The sequence below is a fragment of the Acartia tonsa genome, chromosome 12 (genome assembly GCF_053477335.1).
Source record: "Acartia tonsa isolate MP-2025a chromosome 12, ASM5347733v1, whole genome shotgun sequence".
In the NCBI taxonomy this organism is placed as follows: Eukaryota; Metazoa; Arthropoda; class Copepoda; order Calanoida; family Acartiidae; genus Acartia; species Acartia tonsa.
The window spans coordinates 21,473,918-21,493,113 of NC_137271.1; the positions used below are offsets into that span (position 1 = coordinate 21,473,918).

The following is a 19,196-nucleotide window of genomic DNA, read 5'->3' on the forward strand; positions in this document are numbered from 1 at the left end:
AAACTTCGCAACTAATAATTTTATTCTTGGAAATTGGATCTAAATTAGAAGTGTCCAAACTTTTCAACCAGTAATTTAATCTTTGGAAATATTTCTCAGTTGGCTTTTTTTAAATGTCTCAATTTATGTTTTTACATAGTTCTAGCCCGTACAAGATAAGATTTATATTTAAAGCACGCCTTAAAAGTACCTTTCCTGAATTTAGAATGTATTTTCTCGTATTCATTTGAATCCGGTGGATAGGAACCGGTTCTCATCCATACGAAAAAACTATGTCTAGCATCGTATTATATCCAGCTTTCTACGAATATAGAAATGTACAATCATAAGATTAAAACCAGTTTTTTTAGCCGTTGCCTTCGGCACCTCGGGGCTAAAAAAACTAGTTTTAATCTCATAATTGCACTTTCTATATCCGCGGAAAGTCGTCTATAATACGATGCGAGAAATAACTATTATTTTTTATTCATGTAATGTTTGATTTGTTTTAATCATGTAATGTTTGATTTGTTAGTCCCTCATAACCCAGGGATTTTAACGGATAAAATATTTAACTATATATTAATGTTTAGTCCCCACTAATGTTTAACAAAATTACCCCTTCTGTAGAATAAAATTATTGGTCGATACTGTTATTTTGAATCAACTGAATTATTTTCTTTTTTTTAGTTCATTGCAAACAAACATTATACGATTAAAATAGATGTATTTTTTTAGAAACTAAACCACCTTTTAATGTTATAACCTTAGCTCATATTATTTAACACTCCATGTTTATTTAATCCATTTTTTAACATACTTTATCTAAAATAATAACTAAAATGATAATAAGACTAAGCATATCAAATTATTAACAAGAACCATTTTGTCCATAAGTAGCGCAGAAGAATTGCACAGCATTTTGTTTAATTTGAGGAAGGGAATATCTAGTAGCTTTCGCAGAATTCCGTAAAGCTGTGAGTAAGCTTACAGTCAAATGCGCTTATTAGGTCAAACAGTTATTTTTAAAATATGGGTTTCATAATACTTTGCATTAGGTCAACATTAAAAACTGTTAAGACTTAATAAGCGCATTTGACTGCTGGCTCACAATTTTATGGATTATTGTGAAAGCTACTATTACCTTTATTTTGTAGAATCGAATTAATGAAATCGAGGCATAAAATAAAAGTCTAAACATGATTATACAAAAAAAACGTATATTATAGAGTAGCTGTAATAATTAAAAGCTATAACCAGATGTTAAATTAAACATTCTAACACTTGTTTTAATTTACAGTTGACTTCTTATTTAATTTTTATATATTCACATTTAAAAACATTTATATTGGGTCAATTTGGAAATATAAATATATTATGTCGGTAACTGTATATGAAGGCAGCTGCCAAACGGCTAATGGCACAATCTAAGTTTGCTTATAAACAGAGCATAGTTGTTTATCGCCTAGTATTAGAGACAACTTTCCGTAAATATTAGAATGAAAAATTATAAGATCAAAACTAGTTTTGTTAGGCCAGAGGTGCCGAAGGCTCCGGCTAAAAAACTGGTATTAATTTTATGATTTTTATTTTAATATCCATGGAAATTTGGAAAATTGTCTGATATATATATACGATGCGATAAAGGAATTTTTAAGTATGGGAACCTGTTCTAATCAAACGGACATTAATTGGTTTCGACATCACAATGGAAAATCCGTATAAAAAAAATATTATTTGCCTGTTTACGTCTGCTGCGCTTTCCATGTTTATTATTTAATCATGTATTTTAATTAAGACTTTGCGGTCAGCTGTTTTGGAGCTAGCAGCCTGTAAAGGGACCAATGAAATATGTTTATATTTTTAACTTCATCCTATTTTAATGTCCCATATTATATTCTAATACTATTTGGTCATATAAAATTTCAGATAAAAAAAATGAAGTGAATGAAAATTTAATTTAAAATTTTTATTTTCAAGTAGTGAAAATACATCTATTTGTATTTTATTTGTTAACAGTCCATAAATTTTAAATCATGAATCCTCAGGAATTTAAATCTTTGAATTTGATATGAATAATTTTAGGACAACTGTACAAAAAAGGAGTGAATAATTTCCCAATTTTTCGCCTGTCAAAATGAACATTTTCCATATTAAATGTCTCTTTCTTGGTGTAGCCTGCTGTAAATGTTGTCAATAAAGTAAAGCATAACGCATTAAAAGCATCGGAATCTTAAACGTGTAGAAAATGTTTAGGGTATTTTGGCGTTTTCACTCAAATTGCCTTTTTTTTATCACAGAACTCCTCAAATTTTGATTGATTGATTAGCCATAGTTTCTTAGGGTATGGACCTAAGAAGTCATGGAGTAGATTGAGACACTTTTGTATAGCCACAAGGGCTATCAAGCTCCACGTTCAAGCACATTATGACTTGATCCGCTATCTCATGAAAGCTACTACTTTCTAATTAAATATATAATAAATTGGCAATAAGAGGAGGGGTGCAGTTTTTAGTTTGTTTGTTATTTATAGGTCAATTTAGGTCATTGTATTGGGTAGCCAAGCTGGGTTAGGGTCCCCGGCAGGTATTAGGCATTAGTCTAACCCTTTCCTTATTTACATTTTATTTTCCAAAATAAGTGGTTGTGGATCAACTGCATTACATAAACAAACATTTTAAAAATTCAAAGATTTAAAATTTGTAATCTCAGGAGGTGAAACTAAGCAGTATTTTATTGGGATGGGGTGTGGGATTATACATTCTCAGCTATTTTCTTCAATCCTTACTATCTCAGGTTGGTATGCTTGGTTGTAGAGTAGCTATTCTATATCTAGAGTACGTATGTCTATCTGTCTGTCTGTATGTCATAATATTTGGGATAGGGTTTTTATATTCTTAGCTATCTTTTCAATCTTTACTATCTCAGGTTGGTATGCTTGGTTGTAGAGTAGCTATTCTATGTCTAGAGTATGTCTGTCTGCCTGTCTGTATGTATGTATGAATGTCATAATATTTGGTATGAGGAGCGGGTTTATACATTCTCAGCTATTTTCTTTAAGGGGGACGTAACTGAAGCTTTTTTGATGCAGGGGGGGGGGTTTTCTCTGGAACCACTTGATGAACCGTGTAAATTTTTTGGACTTAAGCTTTTATGGGTATGAACATCTCATGGTTTTAAAGTCAACCCCCTAGCCCCACGGGGCTCAAAAACCCCCTAAAAATGAACCTAACCTTAATTTTCTCAGAAACCATTTGACCAATAGAAATGATTTCTTAAACTTAAGCTTTTATGGTTATAAACTAACTTCTAGTTTAAAAGTTACTCCCATGCCGCCAACCCCTAGCCCTCCGGGGCTCCAAAAAACCCTAAAAATGAACCTAACCTTAATTTTCTCAGAAACCATTCGACCAATAGAGATGATTTCTTAAACCTAAGCTTTTATGGTTATAAACTAAATTTTGGTTTAGAAGTCACCCCCCCTGCCGCCAACCACTAGCCCTCCGGGGCTCCAAAAAACCCTAAAAATGAACCTAACCTTAATTTTCTCTGAAACCATTTGATCAATAGATATAATTTTTTAAGCTTAAACTTTTATGGTTATAAACTAAATTTTGATTTAGAAGTCAACCCCCTGCCGCCAACCTTTATTTTTTCAGAAACCATTTGACCAATAGAGATGATTTCTTATACTTAAGCTTTTACTCTTATAAACTAACTTCTAGTTTTGTAGTTACCCCCCTGCCGCCAACCACTAGGCCTCCCGGGCTTAAAAAACCCTAAAAATGAACCTAACCTTAATTTTTTTAGAAACCATTTAATCAAGAGAGATGATATCTTTAACTTAAGCTTTTATGCTTATAAACTAACTTATAGTTTAGAAGTCACTCCCCTGCCGCAAACCCCTAGCCCTCAGGGGCTCAAAAAAACCTCTAGAAATGAACCTAGTTTTGTAGTTACCCCCCTGCCGCCAACCACTAGGCCTCCCGGGCTCAAAAAACCCTAAAAATGAACCTAACCTTAATTTTCTCAGAAACCATTTAATCAAGAGAGATGATTTCTTAAACTTAAGCTTTTATGCTTATAAACTAACTTTAAGTATAGAAAAGTCACCACCTCTGCGCCAACCCCTAGCCCTCCGGGGCTCAAAAAACACTAAAAATTGACCTAACCTTATTTTTTTCAGAAACTATTTAATCAAGAGAGATGATTTCTTAAACTTAAGCTTTTATGCTTATAAACTAACTTAAAGTTTATAAGTCACTCCCCTGCCGCAAACCCCTGGCCCTCTGGGGCTTAAATAACCCTACAAATGAACCTAACTTTAATTTTCTCAGAAACTATTTGATCAAGAGAGATGTCTCTTAAACTTAAGCTTTTATGCTTATAAACTAATTTATAGTTTAGAAGTCACCCCCCTGCTGCAAACCCCTAGCCCTCAGGGGCTCAAAAAACCTTTAGAAATTATCATACTAAGTTTCAAATCAATAGGACAATTATAATGTGTCTAAATTAACGAAAAAAAGCTAACCCTCACAGACCAAACCTAGTTAAAAAAATCTTTGCTTTAACAAAATTTTTAATTAACTAAGTATAGAGTCCCAACTATTTTTTCCCATAACAGCTGAAGTCCAAAATATCTGCACATTCAATAATGCTGTTCCCGAGAAAACTGAGGTTAGGTTATTCCTCTGAAAGCCTATTAAAAAAAAATTTACTAGAAAGTATATTTTTTAAGGGGGTTTTTGAGCCCATGGTGGCTATGGGGTGGGTGACTTCTAAAATAAAATTTAGTTTATAACCATATATCTGCCAAACAAAATAGTAGTTTAAACACATAAAAAATCATCTCTATTGATCAAATGGTTTCTGAGAAATTAAGGTTAGGTTCATTTTTAGGGTTTTTTAAGCCCAGGAGGGCTAATGGTTTGCGGCAGGGGGGGGGGGGGACTTCTAAACTAAAAGCTAATTTATAAGCATAAAAGCTTAAGTTTAAGAAATCATATCTATTGATCAAATGGTTTCAGAGAAAATTAAGGTTAGGTTCAATTTTAGGGTTTTTTGAGCCCCGGAGGGCTAGGGATTGGCGGCAGGGAGGTGACAACTAAATTAGAAGTTAATTTATTAGCATTATAGCTTAAGTTTAAGCAATCATCTTTATTAATCAAATGGTTTCTGAGAAAATTAAGGTTAGGTTCATTTTAGGGTTTTTTGAGCCCCATAGGGCTAGGGGTTGGAGGCAGGCTGGTGACTTCTAAACTATAAGTTAGTTTATAACCATAAAAGCTTAAGTTTAAGAAATCATCTCTATTGGTCGAATGGTTTCTGAGAAAATAAAGGTTAGGTTCATTTTTATAGTTTTTTTTGATTCCCGGAGGGCTAGGGGTTGGTGGCAGGGGGGTGACTTCTAAATCAAAATTTAGTTTATAACCATTAAACTTAAGTTAAAGAAATCATCTCTATTGGTCAAATGGTTTCTGAGAAAATTAAGGTTAGGTTCATTTTTAGGGTTTTATGGAGCCCCGGAGGGCTAGGGGTTGGCAGCAGGGGGGTGACTTTTAAACTAGAAGTTAGTTTATAACCATAAAAGCTTAAGTTTAAGAAATTATTTCTATTGGTCAAATGGTTTCGTGGAAAATTAAGGTTAGGTTCATTTTTAGGGTTTTTTGAGCCCCGGAGGGCTAGGGGTTGGCGGCATGGGAGTAACTTTTAAACTAGAAGTTAGTTTATAACCATAAAAGCTTAAGTTTAAGAAATCATCCCTATTGGTCAAATGGTTTCTGAGAAAATTAAGGTTAGGTTCTTTTTTAGGGTTTTTTGGAGCCCCGGAGAGCTAGTGGTTGGCGGCAGGGGGGTGACTTCTAAATCAAAATTTAGTTTATAACCATAAAAGCTTAGGTTTAAGAAATCATCTCTATTGGTGGAATGGTTTCTGAGAAAATTAAGGTTAGGTTCATTTTTAGGGTTTTATGGAGCCCCGGAGGGCTAGTGGTTGGCGGCAGGGGGGTGACTTTTAAACTAGAAGTTAGTTTATAACCATAAAAGCTTAAGTTTAAGAAATTATCTCTATTGGTCAAATGGTTTCTGGGAAAATTAAGGTTAGGTTCATTTTTAGGGTTTTTTTGAGCCCCGGAGGGCTAGGGGTTGGCGGCATGGGAGTAACTTTTAAACTAGAAGTTAGTTTATAACCATAAAAGCTTAAGTTTAAGAAATCATCCCTATTGGTCAAATGGTTTCTGAGAAAATTAAGGTTAGGTTCTTTTTTAGGGTTTTTTGGAGCCCCGGAGGGCTAGTGGTTGGCGGCAGGGGGGTGACTTCTAAAATCAAAATTTAGTTTATAACCATAAAAGCTTAGGTTTAAGAAATCATCTCTATTGGTGGAATGGTTTCTGAGAAAATTAAGGTTAGGTTCATTTTTAGGGTTTTATGGAGCCCCGGAGGGCTAGTGGTTGGCGGCAGGGGGGTGACTTTTAAACTAGAAGTTAGTTTATAACCATAAAAGCTTAAGTTTAAGAAATCATCTCTATTGGTCAAATGGTTTCTGGGAAAATTAAGGTTAGGTTCATTTTTAGGGTTGTTTGGAGCCCCGGAGGGCTAGGGGTTGGCGGCATGGGAGTAACTTTTAAACTAGAAGTTAGTTTATAACCATAAAAGCTTAAGTTTAAGAAATCATCCCTATTGGTCAAATGGTTTCTGAGAAAATTAGGGTTAGGTTCATTTTTAGGGGGTTTTTGAGCCCCGTGGGGCTAGGGGGTGGGGGTAGGGGGTTGACTTTGAAACCATAAGATATTCATATCCATAAAAGCTTAAGTCCAAAAAATTTACACGGTTCATCAAGTGGTTCCTGAGAAACCCCCCCCCCCCCCCCCTGCATCAAAAAAGCTTCAGTTACGTCCCCCTTTGTCAAGTTGGTATGCTTGGTTGTAGAGTAGCTATTATATATCTAGAGTATGTATGTCTGTATGTATGTATGTCTATCTGTCTGTACGTCATAATATTTGTGATAGGGAGCGGGTTTATATATTCTCTGCTATTTTCTTTAATTTGTCAAGTTGGTATGCTTGGTTGTAGAGAGTAGCTTTTATATATCTAGAGTATGTCCGTCATTTCATAATAATAAGAGGCTACTCTAAAATTAGAGTGTTTCTATCATTCCATTATTATATTATTGAGTAGTTACTCTTTATTATATTGTAGAGTAGCTACTCTATAGCTAAAGTCATTTACCTATATAAAATAGTTAGGTTAATTTAAAAGATATTTGTTTATTACATTTTTTAGGGTTAAGGTTGGAGGGCTAAGGAGATAAGAAAAATAGCTTTAAACCGCCCAATGACATTGAAAAGCATAAAATTTAGGCTAGCGATTTTCGAGATCTTGAGCTTCAGATAAAAAAATCTTACTTCTTAATTTTGGGAAGAAATAGATGCAAATTAAATTAAACACCCATGATCTAACCCTCGTTGTGTTTTTTCCCACAGGTGTTAATTTTCTTAAAACATTGCTTAATAAGTAATGACTAGAAATTAGATATTTGTTTTTGTAATGTTGAACTATAGTTTTTATGTTATATTTGAATTATTTTACAACTTGGTGAATTTTTTATTTTGAGTAGCGCAGCTACTTTATGACTAGGTTTAGCCAGGGAGGTAGGGAATTTGGGCTGTTTATTTCACTGGTACCCTAAATTTTATAACAACGTTCTTATTCCTACTTCTATTTATTTTTAGTTAGTTCCAAACTAGCAATGTACACACTTTTCAACAAATGGTTTTAATCTATTGGAGGGATATTCTAGTTCAACATTACGTCTTATCCCTTTCGTTGCCTGCTAACAAGTAAAACAACAATATTAACTTTATATTTTGCATAGAATTATCCTTGTTATGTAAAGCAAAAGCTTCAACATTCGTTTTTGTTTAGGAAGAAAATATCTGGATTGTTAGTTTGATATTGAATGTGGCTGGGTATGCCACCATTTTGTTTCCTGGATATCTTGGTCTTAGGTAAGATATAGAAATATAGTATAGCAAACAAGTGAAACAAATTTTAAATGATTTAAAGGTCGTCTTTACTTGAAAAATGTTGTTTTTATTGTAAAAATGTAATCAGTTACTGGCATCCTAACTTTGTGCCAAAAATAACTAATATTTTGATGCAAACCTTTCAAAATTTCCATCTATCTAAAATGTCATTTATTTGTTATTGAAGCTGAAAGCTTAAAATCTAGGGTATGAGGTTTACTTGTGGCAGTCTGTCATCAGTCAGAGCAGTTTATTTCTTGCAGGCTTCCTGAAATAATATTTTTTTCTCCTTCTATCCAGGTATGTTCGTGAATCCGGATATCTGGACCGTGGAACCGGAAAGTTAGCTTCCTTTGTCCGCCTTATGTATGCTGGAAGAGAGGTAGGCTAATATTAATGGAAGGCTACATTAATTGTTATATTATTACTTTGATGTTGCACCAGATTTTCATGTACTATACTAAAGTGATACTCGCAGCTAGCTAAAATAACGATATTTCCATCCATCTCTTTACCCTTCCTTCCGAATAGATGAACGAACTGGTCAATAAATTACCATATTGACAACCAAAATCAACGACAAATTATCCCCTGTCAATATATCCATGTATTCTATAACCAATCATTGCTACATGTTGAGTTTTTTATTGAAAAAAAAATCAGATCCTGTTCAGTTTTTATGTATTTCTTTGATATTTGAGAGAAGAAAGGTTGTCGACGAAGTTGATTCAATCGCAATTGTGCTCTTCCTCATGAATATATTGAAAAATTTGTACTTTTTTTATTGTAAAGGGTGTTAAAATCAAAACCAATTGCTTCACTTTTTTCAATATAAACCTTACAGTTTTGGTCCAAAACTAATAAAAAATAGTACAATTCATACCCAAGCAATAACAATAAGAAAACAATATTGAATTTTGAATCTGCTCACACTTCCAGAGCCCTAGAGCTTAAGGCCTAGCCCTTGCAGAGAAATTTGCCCTACGCCAAAAGTGCATATTTTATTACAAAGAGGGAGGTCATTTTCTAGTAAATCCCATAAAGGTGTGTGTTATAAGGCCTAAAAATAGTAGTAGAACGATAAGGTGCTCTATATATTTGTATTCCCTATTGAATAGAACAATAGGGAAATTTTTTTTTTTTTTTGATAACCGTACCTGGAATATCTTTAAAAAATAAGAAATTTCTATCAAACGCTTTGTTTGGCTCAAACTGACAAAAGTTTTAAAAAAATATAATTATAATAATAATGTTTTCTATAGGTACAAGGTAAAGGTTAAGAACAATCTATACCATTAAACAAAGGAAGAAGCCATTCTTTACAGGTTGATTTATTCAAGGTGACAAAAATTAGTTTTATGTTTGTGGAATTATTTTAACTACCTAATTAAGCAAGGGAATTAAACCATAAAGAATATCTATTATTTATTCAATTATGGTTTTCAAATATGGTTTTAAATAAGTTCCAATAGTAAATGTACAATAATCTATAGGAATATTTACAAATAAATAAGCCATGTATCTTTAATATCTGTTAAGAAAACCATGGTTGAAACCATAGCTTTATATGAAGATGCATCTCGTAAGGTATATATAAAGTATCTTAGAATACAAATAAATTAAAATTACAAAATAAAGAAATAAAGATTTTGATATCTAAATAAAAATGAAAGTAAGAAAATTAAACACTATAACAGCCATTTAAATGCAACCTCCACTTTGAATCTCTTACCTTCTTATATAGATTGTATATCTGAATGTTTTCAAAATTGTCTGTATTTAACTTGTTGTGTTGGTTTGTTCCACTAAGTCATTGTATTAATGAAAAGTTTCATTTTAATGTTCACTGCTCGTACAACCTGTAAAGAATGGCTTCTTCCTTTGTTTAATGGTATAGATTGTTCTTAACCTTTACCTTGTACCTATAGAAAACATTATTATTATAATTATATTTTTTAAATTTTTGTCAGTTTGAGCCAAACAAAGCATTTGATAGAAATTTCTTATTTTTTAAAGATATTCCAGGTATTGGTACGGTTTAAAAAAAAAAAATTTCCCTATTGTTCTATTCAATAGAGAATACAAATATATAGAGCACCTTATAGTTCTACTACTATTTTTAGGCCTTATAACACACACCTTTACGGGATTTACTAGAAAATGACCTCCCTCTTTGTCTTTTTAAAAACCAATCACTCACAATTTGAACCAACATAAGTACCTAAAATCTTGTAGATAGACCCCATAATGTTTGGAGTTTTTGATGTAGCATGAAAAGACCTTTTTTAGACACCTTAACAAGATTTCTAACACAATCGTAGCCAATTTGGCATCAAAAAGAAAGAACTGGCAATCATCAAGAACTAGGAATAGACAGAGCCGTCATGCCTCAAAGTTGGATGGGAATGTCTTTTTTATGTCAAATTGGCATAGATTGAGTTAGAAACCTTGTTAAGGTGTCTAAAGAAAGGTCTTTACATGCCCCATCTAAACAATATTGGGTCTATCTCCTTGAGATAGACCCAAGTCTAAGATTTGAAGTACTTATGCTGGTTCAAATTGTGAGCGATCGGTTATTTTTTTTAACGCCCTTTATATAATATCAAACCAATCGAAGACTGATACGTATTTATTTTATTTAGGACACAATTGAATCTGAAGAGCTTTTAGCCGCCCAAGAAAGTAACAAAGCAGCATCCAGATCAGCTTTACAAGGTAAATATAATCTTTTCATTTTTATTTATGTACTTATGGTTATGTACAAAGACTACGATTAACTTGTTATCGCTATTTAACTTTTATTTTTGTCTCCCAATTCAACCATATTGGTTAAAGACAGCTTTCCGCGGATATTAAAGTGAAGAATTATATGATCAAAACAAGTATTAATATTACGATTTTTATTTTAATATTCGTGGAAAATTGTTTGTAATACGATGCTTTACATGATTTTTCTGCATGGCTGGAATGCAGCGGATATTAATCGGTTCTGAAGCCTTACTGGAAATTATGTTTATGATATCATGTATATTAAGAACAACAAGGAAGAAATTAATAACTTTTTTAGAGGGTCTCCAGTTGATGTACTGCGCGGTAGGTCTCCAAGTTTCATACTTAACATGGGGACTTCTACAAGAGAAAATTATGACCAAAGACTATATGGTAAGTAAGTTGCAGGGATCTAAAGGGATAAGACAATGGCCGATTAATTTATGTACAACTCCAATGATGATACAAAATTGAAAATTTAATTACCCCTTCTGTAGATTTAAATTAGTGATTGAAACGTTTGGACACTGAACCAATCAACCACGAATAAGAAAACAATCAATATAACTTTGGGGACTTGTGTAATAAACAGCCCATTGTCCCCTACCTCCCTGGGTAAGTTGCGAGTTGATTATTTATCACAGGGATATGACAATGGATGATGGATAAATTTTCCCACGATAAAATTAATATTTTCTGTTAAGAAACTGCTAACCTGATAGTGAAGAAGTAAGGCTTTTTTTTGTCTGCAGCCTAAGATCTAAATAACTAGCTACTAAACTGATTAGGTTCTCTATTTTAACTTTTTAAGTAAGCTTTTCATAGGTCCCTTGATGGTATTGGTCTATTTCATTTTCAGAAAACATTTTTGGGAAAGTTTTTAAGATATTTTTCAAGCACATTGCGGCCCCTAGTATTTTTTTAAAAATTGCAGTAAAAATACTCTTTTTACAAAGCTGGGTAGGTAGGTAGGTACTTAAAAACAAAAATGTTTTTTTCATATACAAACAAAATCAATTCATTACCTAGTTGTTGATATATTAATGAGCGAATAGACAGCCATTCTAGCCTATCACTTTTATACCTAATCAAATAATGTTTCAGGATTCCTCTGGACAAGCTCAAAAGTTTACAGACGCCCAGTTTCTTGTGTTTGTTAACAGAATTCTTGCCTTTGCACTGGCTCTTCTTGTCATGATGGTGCGCCCTCAACCCAGGTATATTGAATTCTTCCCTTTGCACTGGTTCTACTTGTCAAGATGGTGCGCCCTGAACCCAGGCACGGTTAAAAATTACTTGAATTTGTGTATTTTAGACTTTAACATAGGGTTTGATACACGTTATTGTCAGTAAAATCAAGGGGTTGGACATTAGATTTATCAGAATGACTAGGTACTATTTTATAAATCATAAATTAACCTACACCCTAATAACAGATTGTGTTTTTAAAATGGTGGCCAGTATGATCTGCAGTTCTATGTCTTAAACCTGCTGTTTCATACAAAAGTTTCTCCTCGTTATTTTGAACAATTTATGTTTTCTTATTTTTAAAATTCATTTAAAAAGTTAAGGAGCACTAGAAACATTAGGTAGCGTAAACATTATTCAGGGGTGTGTATTTACAAAATTGACCCTGCTCAGGGGAGGGAAAAATAAAAAATAAGTGGTTGGAGGGAAAAAAAATAAAAATTAAGAAAACTGAAAAAAAAAATTTATATTCCCCCCCCCCCCCCCCTCCTTGGTGGAAAAAAAACTTTAAAAAATGTGTGATAGGAGGGATAAAATAAATTAAATATAGAGTTCTTTAAATATTTTTCCATTTTCCCTCCTTGGTGAGAAAAAACTAAGGGGGGAAAAAATAAAAATTTTGTAGCCAGGGAAAAAAAAAATCTTGTGCAGAATATACACTCCTGACATTATTAGATGTTTTCATTCGAGGAACTTTTTTCTCTAATGTTTTTCAGTTCAAAAATTTTTTCTCTCAATGATTTTGAATACATTAAAAACCTAATCTTCATGGTAATCGCTATAACTTTTTAGTGCTGTAAAAATGTTAATGTTTCCACTACATTGATACACTTAACTTTCACTGGAAGGAATTAATTTTGAACCTAATTTGCAGGCATAAGGCGCCGTTGTACAAGTACTCGTACTGCAGCCTGTCCAACATCATGAGCAGCTGGTGTCAGTATGAGGCTCTCAAGTATGTCAGCTTCCCAACTCAGGTAGATATAGCTGGTGTCAGTATGAGGCTCTCAAGTACGTTAGCTTCCCAACTCAGGTAGATATAGCTGGTGTCAGTATGAGGCTCTCAAGTATGTTAGCTTTCCAACTCAGGTAGATATAGCTGGTGTCAGTATGAGGCTCTCAAGTATGTCAGCTTCCCAACTCAGGTAGATATAAGTTTCCCTATGAATTCCCCCAACAAAATTTCACGTCACAAAAAAAGGCTGAAACTAGTTATTATAGATTAGATTAATAAACACTAGGTATGTAGTGCATCGTTCTCTGTTTCTATGGTAATTGATAATTTCCCCTGTCATAATATCTACGTACTAGCGGCTTCGCCCCTAGCCTTTAGGGGCATTGCCCCATGAGGTAATTTTAAAAAAAAAACATTTTTAATTCTTGTCTATAAGTTATGGGCAGCATCAGAAACTTTTTTTTTTTGGGGGGGGGGGGTTGGGGATGTCCTTCCCCCCCAAGAAACTAGCTTAAAACCACTACAAGACCAATAGGTATATACCCTGAAGAGTAGGGTTACCAAGTGGTTACCGAGATCTTAAGGGACAGACATCAAGCTACTTTGTATTATAGATATCTTATATCTTACTATTCTTCTATTATTTAGGTGTTAGCAAAGGCTAGCAAGATCATACCAGTGATGTTGATGGGGAAGGTTGTATCCAAGCGCACCTACGAGTTCTACGAGTATGTGGTGGCCGTCCTTATCTCTCTCGGCATGGCGGCATTCCTATTTGGAAAGGTATTGCTTTTACAGTCGGGACTTATTAGTTACAAAGCTATAAATTTTTTGTCTGTCTATCAGCAAGTCTTAGTCAAGTAACGTATACCAATATACCAATGAGAATCCAGTTTGTAGTTTACTTTGTCCATCAGTTTGTCAGTCATGCTAAAAAATGTAGATATAAAAATGCGTGAAAAAGGTTTCATGATTTTTGACTTTCACTAATGCTCGTTGTTTTTATTCCCATTCATGACTGTTTTGTGCTTCGCTCGCTACATATGGATGGTGTCATCGTTCTTGTTTAATTACTAGCAGCTGCACTGCACTCTTAGCATCTAGGAGAAATAGTAGTGAAATAGCCTAAGACTTAAATGGGGGAGGCGGATGTGCCACTTTTTGAAACCAAAAGTAAAACGTGCATGATCTCTGCCCATAAAAAGCTATTGCTCTAAAATTCGGCACAGTAGTTGCTTTTGTGGAAAACAATATGGAACTGTGAAGAAACGGCGGCGGAACTTTACTTTACTTTTGGTTTCAAAAAGTGGCACATCCGCCTCCCCCCATTTGAAAAGAAAACCTCCTTAAAAACCCACTTGGACCCTGAAACATTCCTGGAATAGAGATCTCAACGAACAACTATTGACTAATACACAATAACAATCTAAAGCCATTAATATTTAGATTCCCGTTTTAAAAATTGTTTTTTCTAAAAGACACATGGGTGTATATTTTGCAAAATTGACCCTGCTAATGGGCGGGGGTAAAAAAAAATTTAAAAAATATGTTGTCCGGGGGGGGGGGGGGAGATGAAAAAATTAAGAGAAATGAAAACAGTTTTATCCATTTTTCTCCCCTCCTTGGTGAAAAACTAAATTAATGTGTGGGATGGGGGGTAATATAGATAAGATAAAGAGATCTAAAATTTTTTTCCACTTTCCCCCTTCCTTGTTGGGAGAAAAACCATGAGGGGGAAAAAACTTAATAATTTTGCAGCAGGGGAAAAAATGAATCTTGTGCAGAATATACAACACCCCTGAAAAGACATTAAGTGGAGTTACAGCATTGCTTTTTAGCAAATAATTGACCTTAACCTTGTCACGACATTAAGTTTTCTTATTGTATTCGACCATAAATGCCTTAGTATTGGACTGACAAACAAACAGACAGATACTAAACTACATTGTATATTAATTGAGCAATAAAGCATGAATTTTCTTTTGTTTTAAGCAGGACAGCGGTGGTAAGGGAGATTCAGCCACGACAATTAGCGGTATTATCATCCTTGTTGGTTATATGGCGTTTGATTCTTTCACCAGCAATTGGCAAGGCCAACTTTTTAAGGTAAGAAATTCATATCTAATAGCTAATTTATATATAAGGGGGGGGGGGGGGGTTAATGCAACCATCTCGTAATCAATGTATAAATGGCACTTAGAATTTGAATTTTGATCTGAAATTTTGCATGAGTAATCTTTGGTAGGTCTATTTTCCCTAAATCGATTAAAAAGTTGGAAAAGTAGCGGCTAACGGCTGGCGGCTCATCCGTTTAGACATTTGTTGGGTATTTTCAAGTGAAATCCATCACGAAACCTCTCTCCACATAATGCTCTTTTCCGAACCAAAACGTTTTCAAACGGTTCTAGCCGGAAGTTGCTGGTACTAAAAATCTAAAATATGGTTTTTTTTTGTATCATTTCACATGATTTAAAGCAAAAATATGTTTCAAAAAGTTGATTTCTACGTAATTTATGACAGATTTGCCCTAAAAATAGCCAAAAAAAAAAACGGCTAACGGCTCAACTTTTTTTTTCGATTTAGGGAAAATAGACCTACAAAGGATTACTCATGCAAAATTTCAGATCAAAATTCGAATTTTAAGTGCCATTTATACATTGATTACGAGATGGTTGCATTAAACCACCCCCCCCCCCCTTACATGGAAGTTGAACTAGATTTTCACATTATCTTATGTTTAGGACTATAAAGTATCCAGTATTCAAATGATGGCAGGAGTGAATCTATTCTCCTGTCTCCTTACTTCTGTGTCACTGCTGCAGCAAGGGGTTTTTGTTACCTCCCTGGTTTTCATGTCGCAGGTAAGTTTAGACGATTAGGTAGATAGGTAGATAAATAGGGCATAGTCCTTTTGGTGACAACGCCTCATTTAGGGGCGTATCGTCGTATTTTTAACAGTAGCTTTTGATAGGTTTTTTTAGGTTAGGTGATTGCCCCGCAGATTTAGGCAATTGGCCCTTCTTGGTTAGGGGGGCAGGGGCTAGAAATAGGGGGAAAACTACTGTGAAAATAAGACGAAACGCCCCCTAATAGGCGTTTTCACGAAAAAGACTATACACGATAAATAGATAGATAAATGTACAAATTAGATTAAAAACATGTTAACCGTCCGACTAACGGTCATGTTTTTTTTACTTCACTTATAAAAAAAAGTATCAGAATTTGTGTCTAAAGTTTAAGTTTTCACTAACCGCTTGACTAATATGGTTCTCCTTTACAGTGAAGATTATTAAAGGTCCAGGGAGGTTTATTCTTTTCTAACGGAGGTTACCTCCACCCTTAATAAATTCCCCACAAAAAGATTATCACCTAAAAAAAATTTTCACCTGTCTATTAGTATGCACCTACAGATAATCAAACTTACTGATGGACAGTCATAATGAAAAAATTAAAATGACAAGGAAATATAATAAAAGAAGATTATGTGTTATTTTTAGTTCCCTGCGTTTGTAAGCGATTGTATTGTTCTGAGTTTATGCTCCGCCATTGGTCAGCTGTTTATCTATCATACTATCAACACATTTGGGCCCGTGGTCTTCATTATCATTATGACTATTAGACAGGTATAGTTTGGTTGGAATGCTATTCTATAACTAGGGTATGTCTGTAGGTCCTTTAAAACTAAGGCATTACAGTATACAACATAGAAAAGCTTTTAAAAAATCAGAAAAATCTATAAATTCTAAGAGTTGCTGTATGTAATTATGTATTGTGTTTGTGTGTTTTCTTGACAATATTTATTCAATAATTTAGGTTATCTAGAATTATTATCTGAATGTCATTCTTTCTCTAAATTAAACTAAAAAATTCCTAAGAGGAAAATACCCAATTTACTAGTCCAAAACTGCTCACCTGCCTCTAACTCTTAAAAAAAAAGAAATATTTTTACTTGTCCAGAGACCACCTGGAGGCCTGAAGCTCCTGCAGAGGCCTATCCAAAAAATCATAAAACTTGGGGAAATTTTACCTATCCTGTCAGTCCAAAGATAGAGCCTTTACACATGGTTTACGCAAATGTGTCAAAACTCCCCCCCCCCCCGCTCTTATTCTTTTTAATCTAGATGTTAGGAGTAATTTAATTATCTTATGTTCGAATGTAATTCTTTATTGTGTATGATGGGCTCTTTACTTTTCTTTTTAATTATTCTATGTAATCTAGGTGTTTGCTGTAATTCTATCGTGTGTGTTCTATGGACATGCTGTAAGCGCTACTTCATTGATTGGTAAGTCAATTTGAATTTTGAAGCAACTATACAAGACTCTATCTGTAAAGAAGAATGCATTTTTTAAATATGATAATATCACATTTCTTCGATAGCCTTTTACTAGAAAAAAAATTCAACCAAGAGTAGATAGAAATGTGGGGTGGAGTTGAATCTATCTAATTACAATTGAATGGTTATACTCTTCATTTCTTTACCTTTTTCAACATTTTTTAGCTCTCTCCAGTGTAATTCAAGAGAAAATCGTCCTTGTTTTCAAACTTATTTTTGTTTTTTTATATGGTTTCTAATTTGGATATTTTTTTAGGAATTGTCATAATATTCTTCGCTCTATTCCTGAAGATCTATTGTGCCCACAAGATCAAGCAGAGACGCAAAAATGCGCCAAAAGCTGGCACCTCCGGCACCATGAAAGCGTAAATGCCGCGCAATATTCTGAACTTTATAAACAACCAAGAAAAGCCCGCGAAAAAATGGAAGATTTTTGTGTTCAAAGCGCAAATTGTGCTAATTTTTTATGTTTACAATAAAGTGTAGTTAAAAAAATGTAATGGGGCTATTTTTAGGCCCTCAAAGGCAGCTGTTATGAATAATTTAATAGTTATGTTAAGCAATACAATTTTATTTTTAATCTTCATTTTAAGAAGAAAAGCTTCTATATAATTTACAATAGGTTTATCCGCTTGATGATTAGTCATTTAATAATCATTAGCTTGAATTCCTGTAACTTTGTTAGAATTATATTAGTTATTTCTATCATTGTATTATAAACAGCTTTCCGCGGATATAAAATGTACAATTATAAGATTAAAGCCAGTTTTTTAGCCACGAGATGCCGAAGGCACGGGCTAAAAATGCTGATTTTAATCTTATGATTGTACATTTTTATATTCGTAGAAAACTGGATATAATACGATGCTAGACATAATTTTTCAGTCCTTGTTTGTTAAAATTTATGTTTACCATTAGTATTTAAATAGCCATATTCCCATTGATGGCTCCATATTAAATAATGTAGAATTAAAATTTGTGTGATATTAAAGTAAATTTGTTTTATTTTAATTATTATGCTTCCTTGTTTATTCGACAATTTTTGTCCATTTGAATAACGCGTGTCTGTGTGTTAATTGACAATAGTTATTTATCGCATCGTATCATAGACAGCTTTCCACGGATATTTAAATGAAAAATTTTGATACTAACACCAGTTTTGTCAGTCACGAAAGGCCGTGGGTCCATGCTAACAAAACTGTTGTTGATACTATGATTTTTATTTTAATATTCACGGAACATTGTCTGTAATAAGATGCTTTACATGATTTTTCAGTATGACTGAGAACCGGTTCCAATCCAGCGGATATTAATCGGTTTCTAGGCCATACTGGAAAACCAATTACAAAATAATTAGATGATTCAATCCGATAAAAATTGTCAAAATTTTTGGTTCTTTTGTTACAATTATTGTAATTATAAAAATTTTGCCATTTATTTACTTGTTATACTAAGCTGAACGCTAAATGTGAGATTTATATATTCTGTTAACTTTATATTAATAATTTTATTATTTTCTGTTTTGTTTTAGGTTATTTAATGTATGAACTTGTGACTTTGTACTATGTAAAATAAAACTGTTTTTCTATTATTTGATTTTTTTATGGAATTTCAGCAGGGAATCTACTATATAATTACTTACTACTAGCGGCTACGCTCCTAGAGGCCTCTAGGGGCACTTGAGGGGGAAGTCGAATTTGAAAACCCAATTTCTTATTTTATATTTTTAACAAAAAGTATAAAAAAAAATTTGGGGGGTGGAATTTTTTTAAGGGGGGGGGGGGGGCTTTCCCCCTTTCATTTTAAAATTTAAATTTAAATTTTTTTTTTTTTGGGGGGGGGGTATCTTCATTTTTTGGCTGGGTTGGGGGGTGTCCCAACCCCCAA

General features: G+C 33.5%; 1 protein-coding gene across 2 annotated transcripts; it reads left to right on the forward strand.

The window, feature by feature from the left end:
* The first annotated feature begins 760 nt into the window (after window positions 1-760).
* On the forward strand, window positions 761-18,900 carry sll (adenosine 3'-phospho 5'-phosphosulfate transporter 1). Of its 2 annotated transcripts, none has more exons than XM_080178521.1 (13): window positions 761-2,775; window positions 7,903-7,985; window positions 8,304-8,385; window positions 10,646-10,718; window positions 11,071-11,165; window positions 11,877-11,989; window positions 12,895-12,997; window positions 13,624-13,758; window positions 14,971-15,081; window positions 15,717-15,836; window positions 16,473-16,598; window positions 17,195-17,258; window positions 17,566-18,900. In XM_080178521.1, the coding sequence occupies exons 3-13, from the start codon at window positions 8,368-8,370 to the stop codon at window positions 17,676-17,678; spliced, it is 1,071 nt and encodes a 356-aa protein (XP_080034647.1). In that variant the 5' UTR covers window positions 761-2,775; window positions 7,903-7,985; window positions 8,304-8,367; the 3' UTR covers window positions 17,679-18,900. The 2 variants fall into 2 exon arrangements, with proteins under 2 accessions (XP_080034647.1, XP_080034646.1); XM_080178520.1 differs by having other exon boundaries at window positions 763-2,775; window positions 14,968-15,081.
* Window positions 18,901-19,196: the final 296 nt, after the last annotated feature.